Raw genomic sequence first — 18,265 nt, 5'->3', positions numbered from 1 at the left:
GTGAAGTCATCTGTGTACCATGTTTATATGCCCAAATAGAGACTGAAGCAAAAAAATGACATCCTTAGATTCCATAAAAATAGCTTGAAAAGTAAAAACCAAGTGGGTATTGTTTGGTTTCTAGCTTTCAGGTTTTGCTTAGTCCTTTCTAATGAAAGCAAAGGTACTCATATACTCCCTCCAGTATACAGAACAGCAAAAACAATGAGACTTGTAATGAAACAAAAGCTAGCAACATTGTGACCCTGCTGTTTGACCTGTGCTCCTTTTGTCTCTCTTCCATTGGTTTTCCTATGACCTCTTTTTCAACCCTAGCTCTTTTTTAACCTTTTTTAACCCCTGCAACACCTGGCTCTGGGATGTATTTGGCCATTGACTCTCTAGTGAGGCCCATCGCAGGCAGCCAGCCATGGAGCAGCACTGGGGCCAGGGGCTGCTGTTGCCAGGGGCAGATAATGGAGGCTTCTTCTTTCTTCCATTAGCAACGTGGTGGAGTCAAGGGGGCAGTCTGGCCCTTGGCAGGACTCCCCTGGGGCTGGAGAGACTGGCTGCGGGGTGGCAGCAGCTGAGGGTGGGCTCACTGCCCAGGCCCAAGGGGAGGCAGTACCTCACAGGCTGAGCAGACCGGGAGGGCTGGGCCTGCTCCCGTCTCACTCCGGGGCGGCTGGACAGCACCTGGCCAGGAGGAGACGGCCGGGGCCAGGGCCGGTCCGCGCCGGTCCGCGCCGCCTGGCAGCGATAGCGTCCAGACAGGGACCCCAGCCCGGCGGCCGCGGCGGGGGGAAGAAGGCGGTAGGCGCGAGACGGTTGTAACCGCCTCAGCGCTGTCTCCAGGTGAGCGACGCCTTCGCGGCTTCCCATTGGCGGGCCACCAGCCAATAAGGCTCTCGATGCCTCATCGACTCGTGGCTGAGCGAGACAGTCACGCGGCCGGGGGGCGAGGGGGGGGGGCGCGAGGGAGCAGAGCGGCTCCTCATTGGTTAGGCGGCTCGAGGCGTTGGCCAATCCCCTTGAGCGGGCGAGGGGGGCGGGCTCGGCAGTTGGCCCGCCCGCGCCGCGGCGCGAGGCTAACGGCCGCCGGCGCCTCAGGCCGCCTGCCACGGCGAGGTGTGTGGTGGACGGGCGGGCTCGCTGCCGCTGGCCGCCGTCGCAGCCGCTGTCCAGCGGGGCCGCCCATGGAGGTGAGGGGCGAGGCAGCGCCGCGGCTTGGGGACAAGGCTGGGGAGACCGCGGTGGGGCTGGGCTATGCCTTGCAGCTCCTCATGTCGGAAGCCCAGCAGGCGACTGGAGCTATCCGGGGCCCCATGCGGGTTGGCGAGGCCTCATGCGCTCCCGCCCCTGCCGAGCGTGTGCCTCCTGCCTCACACTTACTGCTTCTCTTAGTACCTTCTTAAAAGTCGGTATTTGAAGGCTGTGCTGCTGGTGCCCTCCCCTGAGGGTGCATGGGGCTGCCCGGTGCCGTCTCGATCTGGGCCTGTCCTGTGGCATGGGGTGCTGTGAAGCAGATCTGTAAAGCTTGGGAGGACTTTAAAAGTGTTGAGAAAATGTCCTGTAAAATTTTAATTTGAGTATGTTTGGTGGGGCAGGTCACAAATTCACTGTGTGTCTATGTTTCCTCATTTTTTTTGAGGTCACAAACTGTACAAGTGGGTAGTAAGCCCTGGATGTCCTTACTGAATAAGGATGTTTGTAAGAAGAAAATATGTCATAAATGGTATAAGAAATGGAGCTGTGCTCCACAATAATTAATTCTGGCTTTGCATGTTCATATATCTATAAAATGTGTATATGAAGAAACCTATGTGTTAAAATTCTTCGCTATAACTGTTGTGTAAACTAGAAGGAAGATCAAGCTGTAGACTGCAAACATTAGATGTAGAGTCTGTTTTCACCCTCCTGTAGCTATAGAATAACATCTTTTTAGAGAGGAGTACTTAAAAAACATGCATGTGCCCCCTACTACTGATGTTTCATATGAGACAATAATAAGGGTGAGCAGTTAACTTTGTATGGTTTATAACCTGTCAATCTATAGGAGTTCTTTTATTTTGGAACCCTAATGTTGTGAAATTTCAACTATTCCTAAATTTGATATGAGGTGCAGCTGTAATGTTTTAAACATACAAATAACTTTTTCTCCTAAGTCCTTTTTTTTTTTTGCTAGTCAGTTTTATTTTAATTTTCAATTTTTGTGTGCATCAACCTTCTGAAAAAGGGGAGAAAGAGAAGTCCTTTTTTTGTTTTGTTTTCATCCCCTTCTTCCACCGGCCACCTATTCCTGAAGGCTTCCAGGTTGGTTAGCGGAGGGGAGAGTGGGGGGGTGTTTCTTATGTAAAAGTTGTTTCTCCTGTAGTTACGGCATGGACCAGGTTTCCGCAGTAGCTCCTATTGTGTGTATTACGGTAAAACTATAGCTCCTGAAATATGAAAGTCTTTGTGCATGTCTGCATTCATGTAATGGAAGATATGTAATAAGAACGGTGATAAAATGATAGTTATTGACAGGAGTTGTCTTGTGGTACAGTAAGGGCCAAGTGACTCCTCTGCTGCTGTTGTTGGTGAAAAGGATAACATTAGTGCCCGCTTCCGTAATCTGGTGTTCTTCTGTTGTGTTTTGGCTGTTCCAAAACTTGGATAGCTAGTGTAATGCAGAGAATGCAAATTTCCTCTTATTCTGCATCTCCTCTGTCTTTAAACACCTTATGAATTCTGTGTGTTTTGTTGGATTAGTCCTTAGCTAAGATGAAATATGAAAGTTTTACAATGTCAATATGTAGAACTAATTCCCTGAAAACTCAGATGAGCAGAATCTGCAGGTAAATTTAAGAGTTAAAGAAGTTAATGTTGTTATAAAATCTAAAATTCCCAGGTCTAGATATAATTATATCCTTCTACCTGTTTTTCTTTTTTCCTTGTCTTACATAGCCTAAAGTTGCATTCAGAGGTGGCAGTCGCTGCTGGAGTAGCACAGAAACCGGCGGGAGGCTGACTGATGTGTTCAGTAATGTAATGACAGGCTCTGGCTCATTATATGATTGCTACAAATCACAGGTTCAGTTGATTATAAATGAGATTTTTTTATATATATTTTTAAGAGTTTGGGTTGTTTGTGAACACAACAATCAAAATATTTCTAATACAATTGCTTATACTGGAAAACATAATAGCTATGTTTGATTTATTTGTAATAAATATCTAAATATCTAAGGTAATATTAATCAAGAAGGACTTTTTTTTTAATACAGTAACAATAAAGGTTGTTCACCTATTGTGTATTTCATCTTCTGTTTCCCTACTTACTTTATCTAAAGTAGCCTAGGTCACTGTATACAGTAACATCTTTTTCTGATTGATCAAAAATTTTTTGTTGTCATCACCACTATACTCAAAATTTCAAAAAAAAACTCCCTCAAAAGATGCTTCAATTTGAAAAATATTTCAGAATAATGATGGGCTTGCTCTCCTTTTTTGTTTGTCTGATAACTTCCATGGTTTATGATCTTAAGCCTTCTGCTTTGTTTATTGTGCAGTTTTTCTCTCAGTTTAGTGACTGGTTCATTTTGAACATCACAGCAGAAGTGGGGCTCAAAATAATTGAAAGAGGAAAGGACAATAGATCAGTTCAGATTGAACTTTTCATATTTTTATGAGGAAGAGTGACAGAAGACACAGGTGTTTGTGTAGAAAGCTGACAAATGGGTAAGAGGTAGCATTCACCAGCATGAGAGAATGTGTGGAGCAAAAAGCAGTGTGGGAGGAGAAATCAAGGCTTCAGCTTCAGTTGTGTTTAGCTGAGAGTGAGCCATACAAGACTTAACATTGGCATGTTAAAATGTAGGACTAGTTAGGGCCAGCGTGGGGAAACAGGTTGAGAGAAAATGGATCTGTAGCTGAAAGGTAGTAGTTGAAATTTTTTGTACTGAGTTCACCTAGAGAGAGTAAAATGAAGAATGTAGTAGCTTGAGATGGCTGTGTGAGGAGTGAAAATTATTAGGAGTGGGGAAAATAGGAAAGTCATAACAGCAAAATCAAGAGGTTGTGACTTAAAAGAACAGTCAAATAAAAAAAAAAAGGATGAACAGAGGGGATTAGAATCGGAGAGAAACTAACAGAAGCTGAGCTTTTAAAAAGATTCAGAGATGGTATGAACTGTTATATAACTTTAGAGATGAAGGAATGTGATGATTAGGTAGTATTTCGCAGTGTTCTTGCTTTTTCTGTTAGCCGAAACCTTCCTAGAAAAAGGGGTGAAGTAAATGTCTGCGTTCAGGAAAACTGAGAAATTGGTGAGAGGAGAAGCTTAGGTATTGAGCGAATATTTCTGTGGCATACCATAAATTCCGAATCCAAACATTCTGTTTGTAGAAACTAGTCTGCCAAGCAGGAGTCTTCTCAGTCTGACCAGTAGAAAGTGTCAAGAGAGTTAAGTACATTAGATCTCTCCGTTTTGGCATTCATAGCCATAAACTTTCACTGAGGTGAAAAATTCAAATTAATAAAACCCCTTCCCCGGTACCTTCAAGACCCGTTACATACCCTGTGGGAGACTTGTGGCTTCATTCCTCTGTGTTCAGTCCAGCAATAGGGCTTCTTTTTGGTCATAGCAGTATTTTACAGACATGGAAAACTGAGATGTGAGGTAGAGACACTTGTCCATAGTCAGGCAAAAGGCCATATGAAACTGAGAGTAAAACCTATTTTTGTGTGTCACTTCCTAGAGCTGCTAGACTGTTTTATTCCGTAGAGGGGCATATCTCATGTACGTTTGGTCTTAAATTTAACCCTATGAGTGTTTTCCAAGCACTATTAATTTTTTTCATTTACAAAGAGCTAAGAAAACATATCTAACTTAAACCAAACAAGCATTTCCTCCTTTTTTACTTAAACTGAGTAGAAAGACCCTTCCTCTAGAAATGAATTGGCTGTAAGTTGGCTTTAGTAACTTAAATAATCTGTGATGGTTTGAAATTAAAAAAAAAAAAAAAAAAAGTCTCCTGACTCCTATTAGTAATCATCTACTACAAAGTGGTGCAGAGGTTTTAGGCTGATTTGGACTGAAATTTATACTCCTATGCATATCTACACTGAGCAGTAGTCAATAGCAGAAGTTACCTGTAATGTTCTATCAAAAAGTATGTGGGTTATTTGCTTCTTAGTCTGGTTACTCCCAAGGATGATCCAAGTTACAACCTTGTATAATGAAATGACCACTTGATGTGATAAATATTAATATCAATAATTTTATTGTATCTAAAATGTAGAATGAAGATAGTATAGACCTACCTCAGACCTACAATTCTCCCCTTTCAACATCAGAATATTCTGCACCTGTGGATTCTTCCCTTTTATACGCACCATGGTCTATATATGGAGATGATACTAAGCAGTCTGCTGGTTCTCAGATTAATGTAAAGTCCAGGTACTCATTTTTGACAGAGAAAGAGCTTTTATGTTGAAGGAATGGGTGGGATTCTTTTGTTTGATTTAATTTTAGCTTATATAAATATTCTAATTTAAGTAATTGTTTTCAGGATTCAGCCTGAAAGGAATGATTATGGTAGTGAAACAGATTTATATGGACTTGTGTCTAACATTTTGGAAGAACAAGATAAATCACAGCCATATTTTGCTGATGGGTGAGTATGTTGCCATGCAGGCTCTCTGGCATTCTCTTTTTCTGAATAACATCCCCTTCACTTTCACGTGATACATGGAAGCTTTTTGTCTGAGAGTTCAAATTACTTGGTAGCTTTTCACTTTCTGGTATTTACAGAACTATAAAAAAGTTTTATAAACAACTTTTGTTAATGAGACATTCTAGAAATGAGGTATTCAAATAAATCTCATTGAATATATGCCTTGGGCTAATTTTTTTTAGATCAAGATTGACTTTCTTTCTTGATTCATTTAAATTCTCAGAAAGAAAACATAAAACAGGAAATCATACTCTCTTGCTGTTTTCTGAACTGGCAGGAGGGAAGAATTCCATGAAGAATAAATATATCCTGATGTTAGTGCTACCAAAGCAATGTATACAAGTCTAAGTGTCAGACTTATGCCTATATTCTAGGGCCAGAAGAAACCATTTAATGGTTGTAATAACTTGACACAGAAGGATTAATATCGAGAGCCTCTAAGATACTTAGCTCACTCTTCTTTCTCTCTTGCCCAAACAATTCTGGTGATTTCTGTATGTGCCCTGAAATTGTGTGGCTCAAGTGAAGGAAAGCTTCAGAGAGAATCAGTCTTGGCTGAAAGATCACTTACTAATAATTTCCTTGTTTCAGTCAGTTAAGATTGGATTTCTGTTTTCAGTACTGCTAAATGTGGCTGTCATTGTAATGAGTTCCAGGTATAATTCCACTATTTATTTTAGTCTGTTTACTGCTTTCCTTGACTGGTGGTGAGGGTTCTGCGTTAATGCATAGTAACTAGCATACAAGTGTGCTGGTAACTTTGAACAGATGACAGTAGTACATAGAGGTTTGGGTAAGACATTTTTGGATATCGAGAGACATGGTTGGGGGAGAACAGGGTTCTTAAACCTCTTTCTGCATTTGTCTGGAAATGGAGAAGGAACAGCACAGACAGAATTCTAACCATGTGTTTCTTGTTTTTTTTCAAGGAGTTGCTCTTCCAACTTGAAGTCAGTATGGCCTGTGAACACAACCAGAATTCCAGACCACCATGACCTGTTGTCAGAAACTAAAAGACCAGTTGTAGCAACTGTCTCACAACCGGTCTTTTATACGGGTGAATCCATATCTGCTGAAAAGCAGTACTTGCAAAGTGGTAATCTTGCATCCCAACAGAAAGTAGATGAATGTTATCATGGGTTTACTGGCACAGACTTTGAAGAGCAGTGGTTATACCCTTCTCGGAATGATCATGCCACCTGTTACAACATGCAGACTAATGAGAATATTAAGACAGCACCCATATTACAGAACTATCCATATGTTAAAAACACCTTTACACCTCAGGTTGGGTTTTCAGAAGTAATCAAAGACTCAGGAGCTGATGCTTATTCTTATGGAAGGGAGAAGGTATGTCCCAAAGGAGCAGATGTGCAGGTACATCAAAAGCAGGCAGAAGCATTTCTTCCACAATTTCACAGATATAATGAAAATGCAGATTATAGTAGATACACTGAATATTCTCATCCTAATAAAGCAAAGCCTAACAAGAATACCAATTGTAGTCTTCAAGAAAATAAAAAGTTAGTAAATGGAACAACTGAGGCACCCTCTATGGACACAGAAACCTATACTAAATTATTTCAAGTTAAACCAGGAACTCAGAAAAAAATGGAAGATATAATTCCGGATCCACAAAACTTTACATTTTCCAAGGCTGGAGGACTTCTATCAGAGAAACAATTTGCAAATAAACCTTCATTCTGTACTGATTTTGGGCAAAAATCAGAGTATGGACTAAAATCTCTTACGGCTTGTCCAGGGAATAGTGACTGTGCAAATGTAGAAAAGCAGCAGTTTTCCAAGTCTGATCTACAGAATTCTGAGTACTGTAAATCACTTACATTATTACCAAACTCAGCAAACACTTCAGTGGGTACTAATGTAAGGCCAACTTGGATGAACATTCAAACCAAAACCACTGCTTCTGTCCCGTTTCAGAATCCAAGTCCTTTGGTGAAACTGAATAATCATTTATCTACCCTTTCCAAAAGTTTCAGTCATTCGAATGACTTTTTTCAGTTGTCATCTTCAAATTACCCTTTAAATAGTAATTTACTTCACAAGTGCTGTCAAGATAATCCTTCATTATTTTCCAGTTTTGATTTTGGTTATAATACTGCAGATCGAGCTCAGTCTGCTGCTTATGTGGAATCACTAGTTAAGACTGGAGAAGAGAATCTCTTTGAGCCTGTAAGTGACAAGAAATTAAAGCAGCCAAATGGATTCTGCGAAAATTATTCAGCTCAACAGTTTGAGATCACTGAAAATGTAAACAAACACTGTTTCCAATTGAAGCCACAGAGTGGACACTATGATCTGGAAGAAGGACAAAAACATACAGATGGGTTGTTGCAGAACACATACCAAGATTTAATGGAGTCTCAGGGTCAGTTTAACCTCAGGCAGGGAAGCGGAGACAGTAATGCTGTCAATCGTGTGACTCGCCCACAGGTTTCAAGCTTTTCCAACAGTTACATGATGGGTGACTTGAGACATAATCAGCAGCTTGGTTCAAATGGATTCCCCTTGAGACCAGCCCGTCCATTTGGCCATTCAGTTGTCCCGCTGATGGAATCTTATGGCTTGTTTTCCTATGATGATTTAACTCGCTTCTATCCTTATTTTAATGATATGATGTATGGTGACGGTTCGTTTTCCAGTTTTGTACCAGCGTTTGGATTTCAAAGACCAGTTAAAACTCGTAATGGGCTTGCCAGTGAACTGTATGTTAGACTAGAAGAATGCCACGAACAGTGGAGAGCTTTGGAGAAAGAAAGAAAGAAGGTAAAAATTAAACTAATAATTTTAGCACGCCATATCACAAAATTAATTTAGATCTCATCAAAGTCCAGACCAGTTAGAGAACATGGGTAATTCTCACTGTTATGGGTTGAAAATTGAAATACTTAATGGGACTTTGAGGAGAAAATAATTTACTTCCATTACTTAAGTTGTGAAGTTTGTAGCCTAGTTGGTAGCATAGTTGATGTTATATTGAATATTGCACTTAAAGCAGGAATTCAGTGGCTTTTTCAACCTCTGTTTGTGTTGGGACAGGAAGGGGGGGGGCATGTTCTAGGACTACCAAAATCATGTATTTTTTTTTTTAACACGCGTGAAATAAACACTCCACCTGGAAACTCTGAAAGCAAATCCATTAAATATGTTTTGAATTAGGACTAAACTTTAATCCTTCTAAGAATTAATTAAAATTCTTATGCCCTGCACTTCTGGCTCTTTCAATGAATTCTTCAGACCTTCTACTGTTACCCTGGGATGTTAAACCTAAGATAAACTAGGCTGAAAAAAACAGTAATATTAAAACACTGTTAAACTAAAAATATTCAGAGAATTCTGTATGAAGCGACTGCCTTACTTAAAGCAATTTTTCTTTTTGGTAATAAACATAAGTGCCTCAGTGTCCCTTTGGTGAATGTAAAAGCTGTCTTCATTTTGCCAGTTCAAGCTGGTATTGAACTTCAAAAAACCATCTGGAACCACCACTTTCTACGAGGGACGTTTGACCAAAAATTACTTGAGAATAGCTCTGCTGTGCCAGTCCTCTGAAAGCAGCTTAATTATGAAGGGAAAATAGGAAACACATTGACTAAAATCTACCTTAAACCCTATCAAAAGCCGGTGGTTGCTCTGAATAGAGTGGTTGGAGGGAGAAGGAGTTTGACTTGAGGAGGAGAGGTTGATATCTATACTTGCGTAGAAAAATGCCAAAGGGAAAGAGTTGGCGTGTGCATGCGGAGAATTACAGGGAGGCTGGAGAACAGAAGGGCTGGAGAAAATTAGGTTGCACGCTTAACTGGACCACCACAAAATAATCCAAGAAATGCAACTTTACAACAGTTTTAGCTAGGTAGGTTGTTCCAGAGTGACAGAAAAAATTGGGGTGAGTAAGATCTTGCTGAAATTTGAAATCTTAGGGTCAGATTTCAAAATAATTTTCTGATGACTGAATAAAATACTGTTTGATTGGAAAAAACCCTCTATAGTTTCTTAACTAATACATATAAAATTTAGGTTATGTGCTGACTTAAATACTTTTAAATTAGTGGATGAGGTCCATATCTGTTTGCACATTCTTTCTTGCTTTTTAATTCTGACTTGCCTCCGTTTTATTTACAGACAAAATTAATGTAGGATGTCAGATGATACAGCAGTTCTGAAACACATTATCTTGGCATTAAATACTTTATTTAAATTGCTTCAGGTAAAGCAGGTATTACCAAGTGGTTAAATCCCAAATGGCTAAATCTACATTTATCCACTCTTTAAAAAATCCAAAACCCTAAGGGAAAATCTAATTCAGGGAAAAAATCATGTATCTGATATTTCTTCTTGTTTCTATAGTAAAGCACAATTTACAAATTTAGATTTTGAGGGAGTCATTCTTCTGTTTTCCTGCAGACTGAATCAGCTCTTGCTAAGAATTACCCAGGGAAAAAGGTTTCCAGTTCTAACAACACTCCGATCCCAAGGCTGACATCAAACCCATCAAGAGTTGACCGCTTAATTGTGGATCAGCTACGTGAACAAGCCAGAGTGAGTTGCAGAAGAACTAAAAAAATCTGTTGAACTTACCACGCTGAACTTAGAGTACTGTGTAAGACACCTAAGAAGATAGCAGAGCACCTTCTCACAAAATAGCCTTGTGTAGGATACAGGGAATAATACTTCAGCAGTTCTGTTAGAGTTTTTACATCTGCAGGTTCGCTGCTGCTGTCGGGAGGGACCCCACTGAGCAGTTGAGGCTCACATTAACATATGTACGTGCTAGGAGGATGTATATTCTAGCATAAGAGCGTGCGTGCAGTGCCAAAATCCAGTTGTCTAGATTAACTGCATGCACAGCTCCAGGATGTTTTCGTTAATGCAGGATAGTTATGTGATACAACATCAGCCTGAATTTCTGCGTAATTAGTTTGCTTCTTAAGCTAAACTGTCACAACCTGTAGGGCGAGCGGGACTGGTGTCCCCTGAACTGCACGCGGCTCTGCAGCCAAGCGATGCTGCCGGTGTGTGATACCGTTCGTCTTTCTTTGTGAGGCAGCAACGTGCACTGAATTCTACAAGGGAGACGGTGAACAGAACTGAGCCAATTCTGTGCTGCCAACAGAATAGTAAGAGTCGGATCTTGCTATTCTGTGGCCGAGAGGCCGAAGCCAGGTTCCTTATCTTGCAGAAGGGAGAGAAATGTGGGCTGAAGGCATGGCCACCAAGGCTTGCCGCTGCTAGGGGACATGGGAGTAGGAGCAGCAGCTGTTTTTCCAACAGGCGCTAGTTCTGGGAGGAACCGGTACCCCTGTGCTTAGCTGCTCCCAAGCCAGTGGTAGTAAGTAGCAGCTAGTCTTTCTTACTGGTTTTGCACAGGTGAAATGAGCTGTGGAGCTGTGCCTGCTTACTGACTGCTGAAATCGGCCTGGTTTCGTTCATACAGAATGTAGCGAAGGGTGTATTGACAGGCTGAAGTTTTGTGTGTAGGCCTCTACACTTTTTACACTATTGTTTTACAAGCCCCCAAATAACAGTGTTAAGAAGTTGCCTCTGTAATCTGAGAAACTTCTGAAAAACCTGAGGGGATGAGAAAGAGAGGATTTAAGCCTTTAGTGGTTCCTGTTAGATTGCCTCAGCAGCCCGGCTTTGCTGGCTTTTGTGGATTTTGCTTTTAGACACCTAGCACTTCTCCCAGGCTTCCTATAAAGAATGTAGGCACTTAACTCAGGACTATGGATCCCTTTGGAAGAGGGTGTGGCGCCTGAAAATCAGGTCTTGCAGAACTTGTCCTGGTGTGGCTCTGGACATACTATTAAGTAAGTCTGCAAAACGACTATCATCAGGTTTATCTTACTTCATTTCACTTGCTTACATAATCCTACTATCCCACTCTGGGATTGTCTTTTTCTTCAGAAACAAGTCTAGTTACTTTCAAACAATTTAACCTATTTTCATCCCATATCCTAGTGACTGATTTCTCAGGTGTTTGTGTGAAATTCTGCCCGCTCTCTCCACTCTTTTTTTTTTTTTAACCTCTCAGCTTCCTTAACAATATGAAGTGCTATCACTTTTTGAGTCTGCTGGTTGTTGCTGCTGTCACAGTAACTTGTGTAGTTTATCCCTGCCTACAGGTGTTTTTTTCCAGGCTTTTGCCAGATAAAAGGGAGAGCAGGACAGTTCTGGTAGTTGGAGGCAGCTTTCAATTGCTTTCTCTCCTGAGCCCAATAACCAGAAAAGCTAGTGGCAAGTGGGCTGCTATGTTCTGCCGTCCTGGATGCTGTTGCCCAAAAAACTGCCTTGACCTACAGCCTGCTCTGAGCATACTTGGGGCAGGTTGGACAAATTGCCCTGGCTCAGGTGCCTTTTTTAGCAACCCTTTCTTACAGTATACGAACGTAATTTCCTTTTCCTAGGAAGACCTGCAATCATGTTCTGGTGCAGGGATACATCAACAAGCTGGCTTTGCACTGTGCTCCCAGCCTTTTTCTGTTTTAAACCTGTGGATGACCATTAATCATCAGACTTCCTTACAGGTCTTAAGCGATCTGTGGGCAATGGTTTGGGAATCGCTGGCCAAGGGGAAATTCATAGTAATGTGTCTATCTTAAGATATGAAATAAGAAAAGACCAAGATTTTCAAGTGGACTGAATAAAGCTGAATGATTTTGGACTTCTTGTGCTTGGTACTGTCTGAAAGAGCTCTTTTAGCGTTGACTATCCATTCTGAAAGTCAGCCTGTAGCTATGGTTCCACAGCAGCTTTAGCCAATCTAAATTGAGACTGCCGTGCTCTTGTATTGCCCTTTCCTTTGCACTAGTGCAGGGAGCTCATCTGGGTGAAAACTAGCCAGTCTTGATGTGGTTTTCACCCAGGTAATTGCAGGAATGCTGATGGAAGGCAGGATCAGGGCAACCTTTATTTAGATTAGTGCACATTGTCATGGAACCACCTCCTGTTACAGAGTTGTCTCAAAGTCGTATATATCCATTATTAGCCAATAAGCTAGGTATCCTGATATTTGGGTATTTTAGCTTAAAAGTACATCAGCGTTGTTGTGGCACACCCAGGTTTTGTACAGCTTCTGTTTTGAAGAAGATGAAATCCTAGGTAAGAATTTAACTATTTCAAAGTATAACTTCATGTATGGTTCTCAAAAGAATATAACTGATATTTTTAATCTTTTCTTTGTAATCTGGTTAATTTTCATTTAAGTCTAGATGAGTACAGTGTGAATTCTTGTAACAGATTTAAAATGTTCATTAGGTTGTGACTTTACTGGGAAAAATGGAACGCCTTCGCAGTTCTCCCCTTCACGCTAACATTTCTACTGCTCTTGATAAACATCTGGAGGTAATTCACGTTGTGCAGTCACGTAGAAAAGATGAAATTGTAAATGCTTCAAATCGACGAAGGCAAGGAGCTCCCAGATGCCAAGATGACAGAGGTATAATTATGTTTACATACCCTTCTTAGGTAGCTGACAAATTCTACACATATTGCAAGTCTGTAATAAAACACATGTGGGGTTTTTTGGTATTATGATCTTAATTTATCAATGTCGAGAGCTTTGAGAAAGGTAGACTGCATGCTTTTTAGCTAATGGTTTTGAGAGGGTACTGTAAACATTAAATATGAGACAAATTGGTTAAATCATTTATCCCATAAATAAACTAGAAAGTAACAGAAAGTTAGTGGATTTTTTTTTTTTTTTTTTTTTTTTTTGTAGTGCAGTTTGGGATTGGAGATGACATCAAGCTATTATATCCTTCTTCCTGTTCCCTATACTCCTGTTCCCATCACCTCTCTACCCCATCTGTATTTCTGTGTAGAACTTGCTTGGTATCTCAATGTTGAATCTATAAAAAGAGACTAAGCTGGCCTTGAGTTATACATGGATTTCTCCTTTAAAGCATTTCTCTCATAGATTGTCATAAAATATAAATCACATTGTGGATGGATATACAAACATTATTGGCTGGAATGTTTTTATTTTTATGGTATCCAAAATATGCAGAAAATCCAGCTTTATCTTTCACTAGTGTACAGGCAGAATAGCAGATACCCTTCTCTCTCTGTTCCCAAGATGTCAATCAGAATAAATTCCTGCTGTCTGTGATGCTCTGGTATATGGCTTTGTGGGGGAAGCTTTCTTACACTTCTGAGACTCCTCTGTGCACTTCCTTTCCTGCCTGCCTTTCTGCAGCTGAATTAGACGGATTATCTTATTCCTTTCAGATGACCCGTCATGCAGTTCTGTCATTCTCAATTTACTTCAAAAGAGATACTGTACCAATTTTTCTTTTCACCTCTTGACAATCTTGTGGTGTTGTTTCTCTTTACCTTGAAGATCAAGTTGTTAACAATGGAGTATTTGATTGGTCTTAAGTCCATCAAAATAATTAGCGTTGGCTTTAGCACTACTCCTTAACCAAATCAGTGAGCTGTTTGGAAGTGAGCAGTATGGAAAAGACTACCTGTCCGAGCTTGAGATCTTTCCCCTGGTCCCACTGCTTAAGGAAGAGAAGATAAAGAAGTGGGCTTTGGACAAAGGGATGTGATTACTTAAGATAATAAGGAACTAGAAGGGTCGTCCTTCCTTTGTCTACCTCTCATCCTCCATAATGGCTGTATCTGAGGTGTGGTAGCCTATCATGGCAACCGGGGAGACTTTTCAGAACAGTAGGATATTCGTGGTAGTGCTGAGGTAGTAAATAATATTCCCTGCAAGGCTGGAAAGGCCTTGAGGCACATGCCTGAAGCCGTGCATCTCCCCTCTGTGATGGGAGCTTCCTTGCTGTCACGTGGGGGGGGTTGTTTTGCTTTGTTTCATTTTGCTTTTGAAGAGAGGCCTCCCCCTGGCCCAACCTTGTTTCTACAACACCTTTCTATTCCATCTGATACAATACTAAGTACCTTATGAGGCAGAACCTACCTACTGTGGCCTCTGTTCTAGGAAGTTTGATTTAAACAAAATTCTTACTGGAGCCATGGTCTTCTCTTCTTCCAGCTCCCCCACTGTCGTGGCTCAGATTTACTTCAATAGGAAGCAGAGGTATCTGAGTTGCCCCATATCTGTGCTCTTCATGCACAATGTGGGTCTGAAAAATTCTGCTGTTGCACACTGGACTTGCAGAACTGTACCAGGTATCTGGCAGTCATTCGTAAATGGTTTTGACGACCTAATAAATGAAGTTCTGGAAGAAATCATGATGAGAAAAACTGTTTACTGAGTGTCATCTGTCACCCAGAACAACTATCCAAGCCTTTCAGAGCAGCTTTCAGAGCCGTTGTGACCTTATCTCTGTTTGAGATTGCTAGATTCAATGTTTGAGATCTCTCTGAAGGATCTAGGTGTTACAGATCATCTTCTGAGGGGAAAAAAGACCTTTTTAATGTTTGTAATCCTCAGGCACTATATTCAGCCAAAAACTTTAAAGCAGCTCTTCTTTATTCCTGTGAGGTTTTTCCTTGTTACCTGGTAGCGACCCAAATACTAATGATTATCTTACAGCTTTGAAGTACTTGTTTATATAAGCATCACTTGTTTCTTAGGTTCTTCTAGGCAACAGTCCAGATGGCATCCTTCCTGTGGTCCAGTCTTCTGGATTCCACAAACCTTGGTGCAGAAATTGGGATTTTGAAAATAGAAGAGCTGATAATCATGTCCTCCCACTCTGTGTTCTGTCCTTAATTTCTCTTGTGTTCTGTCCTTAATTCCTCTGGAGTTATCCTTCAAAATAAAACCTTTGAAAATTCTTTGGGTGACGGACAGTTGTGTTGGACAAGTGGATTCTTATTGTGATTTTTCATGGCTACATGAATCCATTTTCCATACCATTCCTTCCAGCTACTTAGTAGCGGTAACTCTAGAGGAATCGATGGTCACTCTTTGTGCAGAGGGAAAGAGAGACGTCTCAGAATGGGTTTCACAGAAATCAGCCCACTGAGTGAAAGAGCCACACAAGCCAGTGAAGAGGAAAAATGGTGGGGGATACAGTTAGGCCTTGAAATTCTGCCCTTTTCTAAGGCACCCTCAGCACCTCTAGGAGCGGTGTCCTTTCAGCTGGGACTGAATCCAAGAAATAACGGTTGAAGGTAGGTGCTAGCTTTCTGCAATAAAATAAAACTGCAGTCATGCTTAATGAGCATGAGCACTTGGAAGAGCAGATTTTAAGCCTGAGTCTTCCATTGCTTCCAAACTCCATAGAACTGTCCTACAAGGGAGTCAAGTTCACACGTGCTTTCTGTGTGCAGCCCGGCGTGTAATGTTGTGTAGTGTGAACCAGCTCTAATGGGAGTGAGTGTGCTCCTACCCCAAAATAACATGCAAGTTCTGACTGAAAATTTTGGTGCCTAGAAGAAGGTATCGAATTTGTTTCCTCACGCACAGGTTAGAATTGAAACCAAGAGCTTTATATACGCATTAAGTGAGTGCTGTAAGCACTGAACTCTTGAATAAACGGACCACTCTACCACCTCTACTTCTCTTCATTTTAAAGCAATGGTTTCTGCCACATTTTATGCAGAGCCTGATCTATATGCTTTAGTAAAACGCCGTGAACTAGCTATTCCTTCACCTGTCTTGCCTGAATAATTGCTTAGGCAGGATGGGTAAAGGATCCAGTTTATGGATCTGAAGGGGTTGGTACGAACATTGAGCAATGAGTTCGCACAGGGGAGGAGCGAGATGCCTCTAGTGCGTGGTACATGGAATACTCTCAAAAACAAGAGGTGACCATAAGGCTTTAGGTGCTCCCGATACTAGATGACAGCTAAGTAGGGGCTTTAACAAAACGAGCACCTAAATTCCATGTACCTGCCTTTTTTTATTAGAGCCTAAAAATCACTGTTTTATTAGATTCAACTTCTACAGCCCTATAATGAAAGAGAAACAAGACACTGAAAGGGGCCTAAAAGGTTTTGCTCTATCTAGAATTGCCAGGGCGAATTAATTTCAAATAGTGTTTCCTGGTTAGCTATGTAATCAAGATACAACACTTTCCTCCCTACAGATGTTTTTGCCCTTGCTTTGGCAATTAAAGAGATGAGCATAGCAACACGTAAAGTACGTACTACTCTCTGGTGCGCTCTCCAGATGACCTTACCAAAAGCTACAGCTGGACAACTAGATACAGAGAAAGCTCTTCAGGAGATGGTACAATGTGAAGACAAAGTGCGTGAAAACACGAACAGCTGCAGCATCCTAAATCAGAGGGCTGAAACAAGCAAGCGCTAATGAAATATCAGTTGCATGCAAGTGTGGATTTGCAGTGTGGATGCACGAAGAGATGATATGCTAAATCTTTCTACCTGTAAAGTTTGAACAACTAATTTTCATTCACATTTAAAGCTGATATGTTGATGAGAAGTTGAACTTGCTTTAAGGGCTTTCAGGTTCTACTTAAACTGTTAACATTACAATAATGTCAGTTAGGCTTTACAATGCCAGTAGATTGTAAAGCCTAACTGATGCAAGTTAACTTGAAAAATAATGAGACTAATTAAACAATTAACAGCCAAAATATTATTTCACTTCTGCAGCTGGACCCTGGTATAAAACTCTTCTGATAAGTTCTTTTAGGTTTGTTTTAGTAAGTAGATTTTAAAATAATGATTCTTAATGACTGTAATCTAATGTACCGTACAGTCTAGTATCAAACAAGATTGTGATGTGAAAGTGTCTTCCTTATCAAACTAGTACCTGGAAACAGGAGGAAAACAATGCCAGAAATACCCAATAGTCATGTAAAATTAAATATTTAAAATACTGATATTTATGAATTTGAGATTTTAGAATCCAAGTTTGTGAAAGGAAATGCACCAGGTTCTATTAAATTAGTGATATTATAAAATTGCTGTTGTGAAACCATACAATTTAGTAAATATGTTCAAATCATTTGGGCATGCTCTTGGGAAAAAAAGACCTCTGTTTTAAAGTATTTAAACATAATCAAAATATGACATGCATGCGATATTAACCTTTAAAAAGCTGTGCAGCAGCTGAAATAATGAGTATTGTTTTTAATACCTTCGCTTTAAAATTTGAAAAGAGGGTATCACAAGTTATGAGATTTAGATTTTTTTAAAGTTACTCTTTCGCTAGTTTGGTTTGAGATTTGGTTGTCATATTTTACATTTATTTGTTTGCATCTGTATTTTTGACAGCTATTAATGCTTGGGGTTTATCTGCATATCTTAATATCTTTGTACTGAATACAAATAACTTATTGATATGAAATGTTGATATTATGTGGCTCAGGAGATAACAGGGTTTTAACAATTCTAGCATCGAGTTTAACTATAATGTGTGGATTAAATTTATTCAACCTTCCTTGCCTAGATACATTGATATTTTAAATGTCTGTGTTCTTCCTACTTCTAGAAATCCTGATGTGCAAAAGGTGTAATCACACCACATAAATTGTCATTAGATGATGTGAGAAAGAAACTGAATGAGAATGCAGGAGAAACTAAAGTAACCATTTTGATCACTGATATGCCCAAAAATACTGCCAGAGTGAATTTACTGGGGCAGGAGAACAAAGTACATCTTCATAGCA

The 18,265-nt window shown here is 40.4% G+C and overlaps 1 protein-coding gene across 1 annotated transcript; it reads left to right on the top strand.

Moving 5' to 3' along the window:
• Window positions 1–1,175: 1,175 nt before the first annotated feature.
• Window positions 1,176–16,941, top strand: MEIOC (meiosis specific with coiled-coil domain). The gene is made up of 8 exons (XM_067311802.1): window positions 1,176–1,310; window positions 2,926–3,051; window positions 5,262–5,419; window positions 5,532–5,636; window positions 6,626–8,483; window positions 10,119–10,253; window positions 12,969–13,149; window positions 16,718–16,941. The coding sequence occupies exons 1-8, from the start codon at window positions 1,176–1,178 to the stop codon at window positions 16,939–16,941; spliced, it is 2,922 nt and encodes a 973-aa protein (XP_067167903.1).
• The last annotated feature ends 1,324 nt before the right edge of the window (window positions 16,942–18,265 follow it).

Source organism: Apteryx mantelli, chromosome 28 (assembly GCF_036417845.1).
Source record: "Apteryx mantelli isolate bAptMan1 chromosome 28, bAptMan1.hap1, whole genome shotgun sequence".
Classification (NCBI taxonomy): Eukaryota; Metazoa; Chordata; class Aves; order Apterygiformes; family Apterygidae; genus Apteryx; species Apteryx mantelli.
Note: the sequence above shows the minus strand (reverse complement) of the source record. Positions and strands in the feature narration are given on the sequence as shown.

What these genes read in the sequence shown, in the direction of transcription:
- MEIOC (XM_067311802.1), top strand. Translation starts at nt 1,176, where the DNA reads ATGGAGGTGAGGGGCGAGGCAGCGCCGCGGCTTGGGGACAAGGCTGGG. An exon ending in ATGATTGCTACAAATCACAG is followed by an intron (nt 3,052 to 5,261) that starts GTTCAGTTGATT and finishes TCTAAAATGTAG; the next exon opens with AATGAAGATAGTATAGACCT. An exon ending in CAGATGCCAAGATGACAGAG is followed by an intron (nt 13,150 to 16,717) that starts GTATAATTATGT and finishes TCCTCCCTACAG; the next exon opens with ATGTTTTTGCCCTTGCTTTG.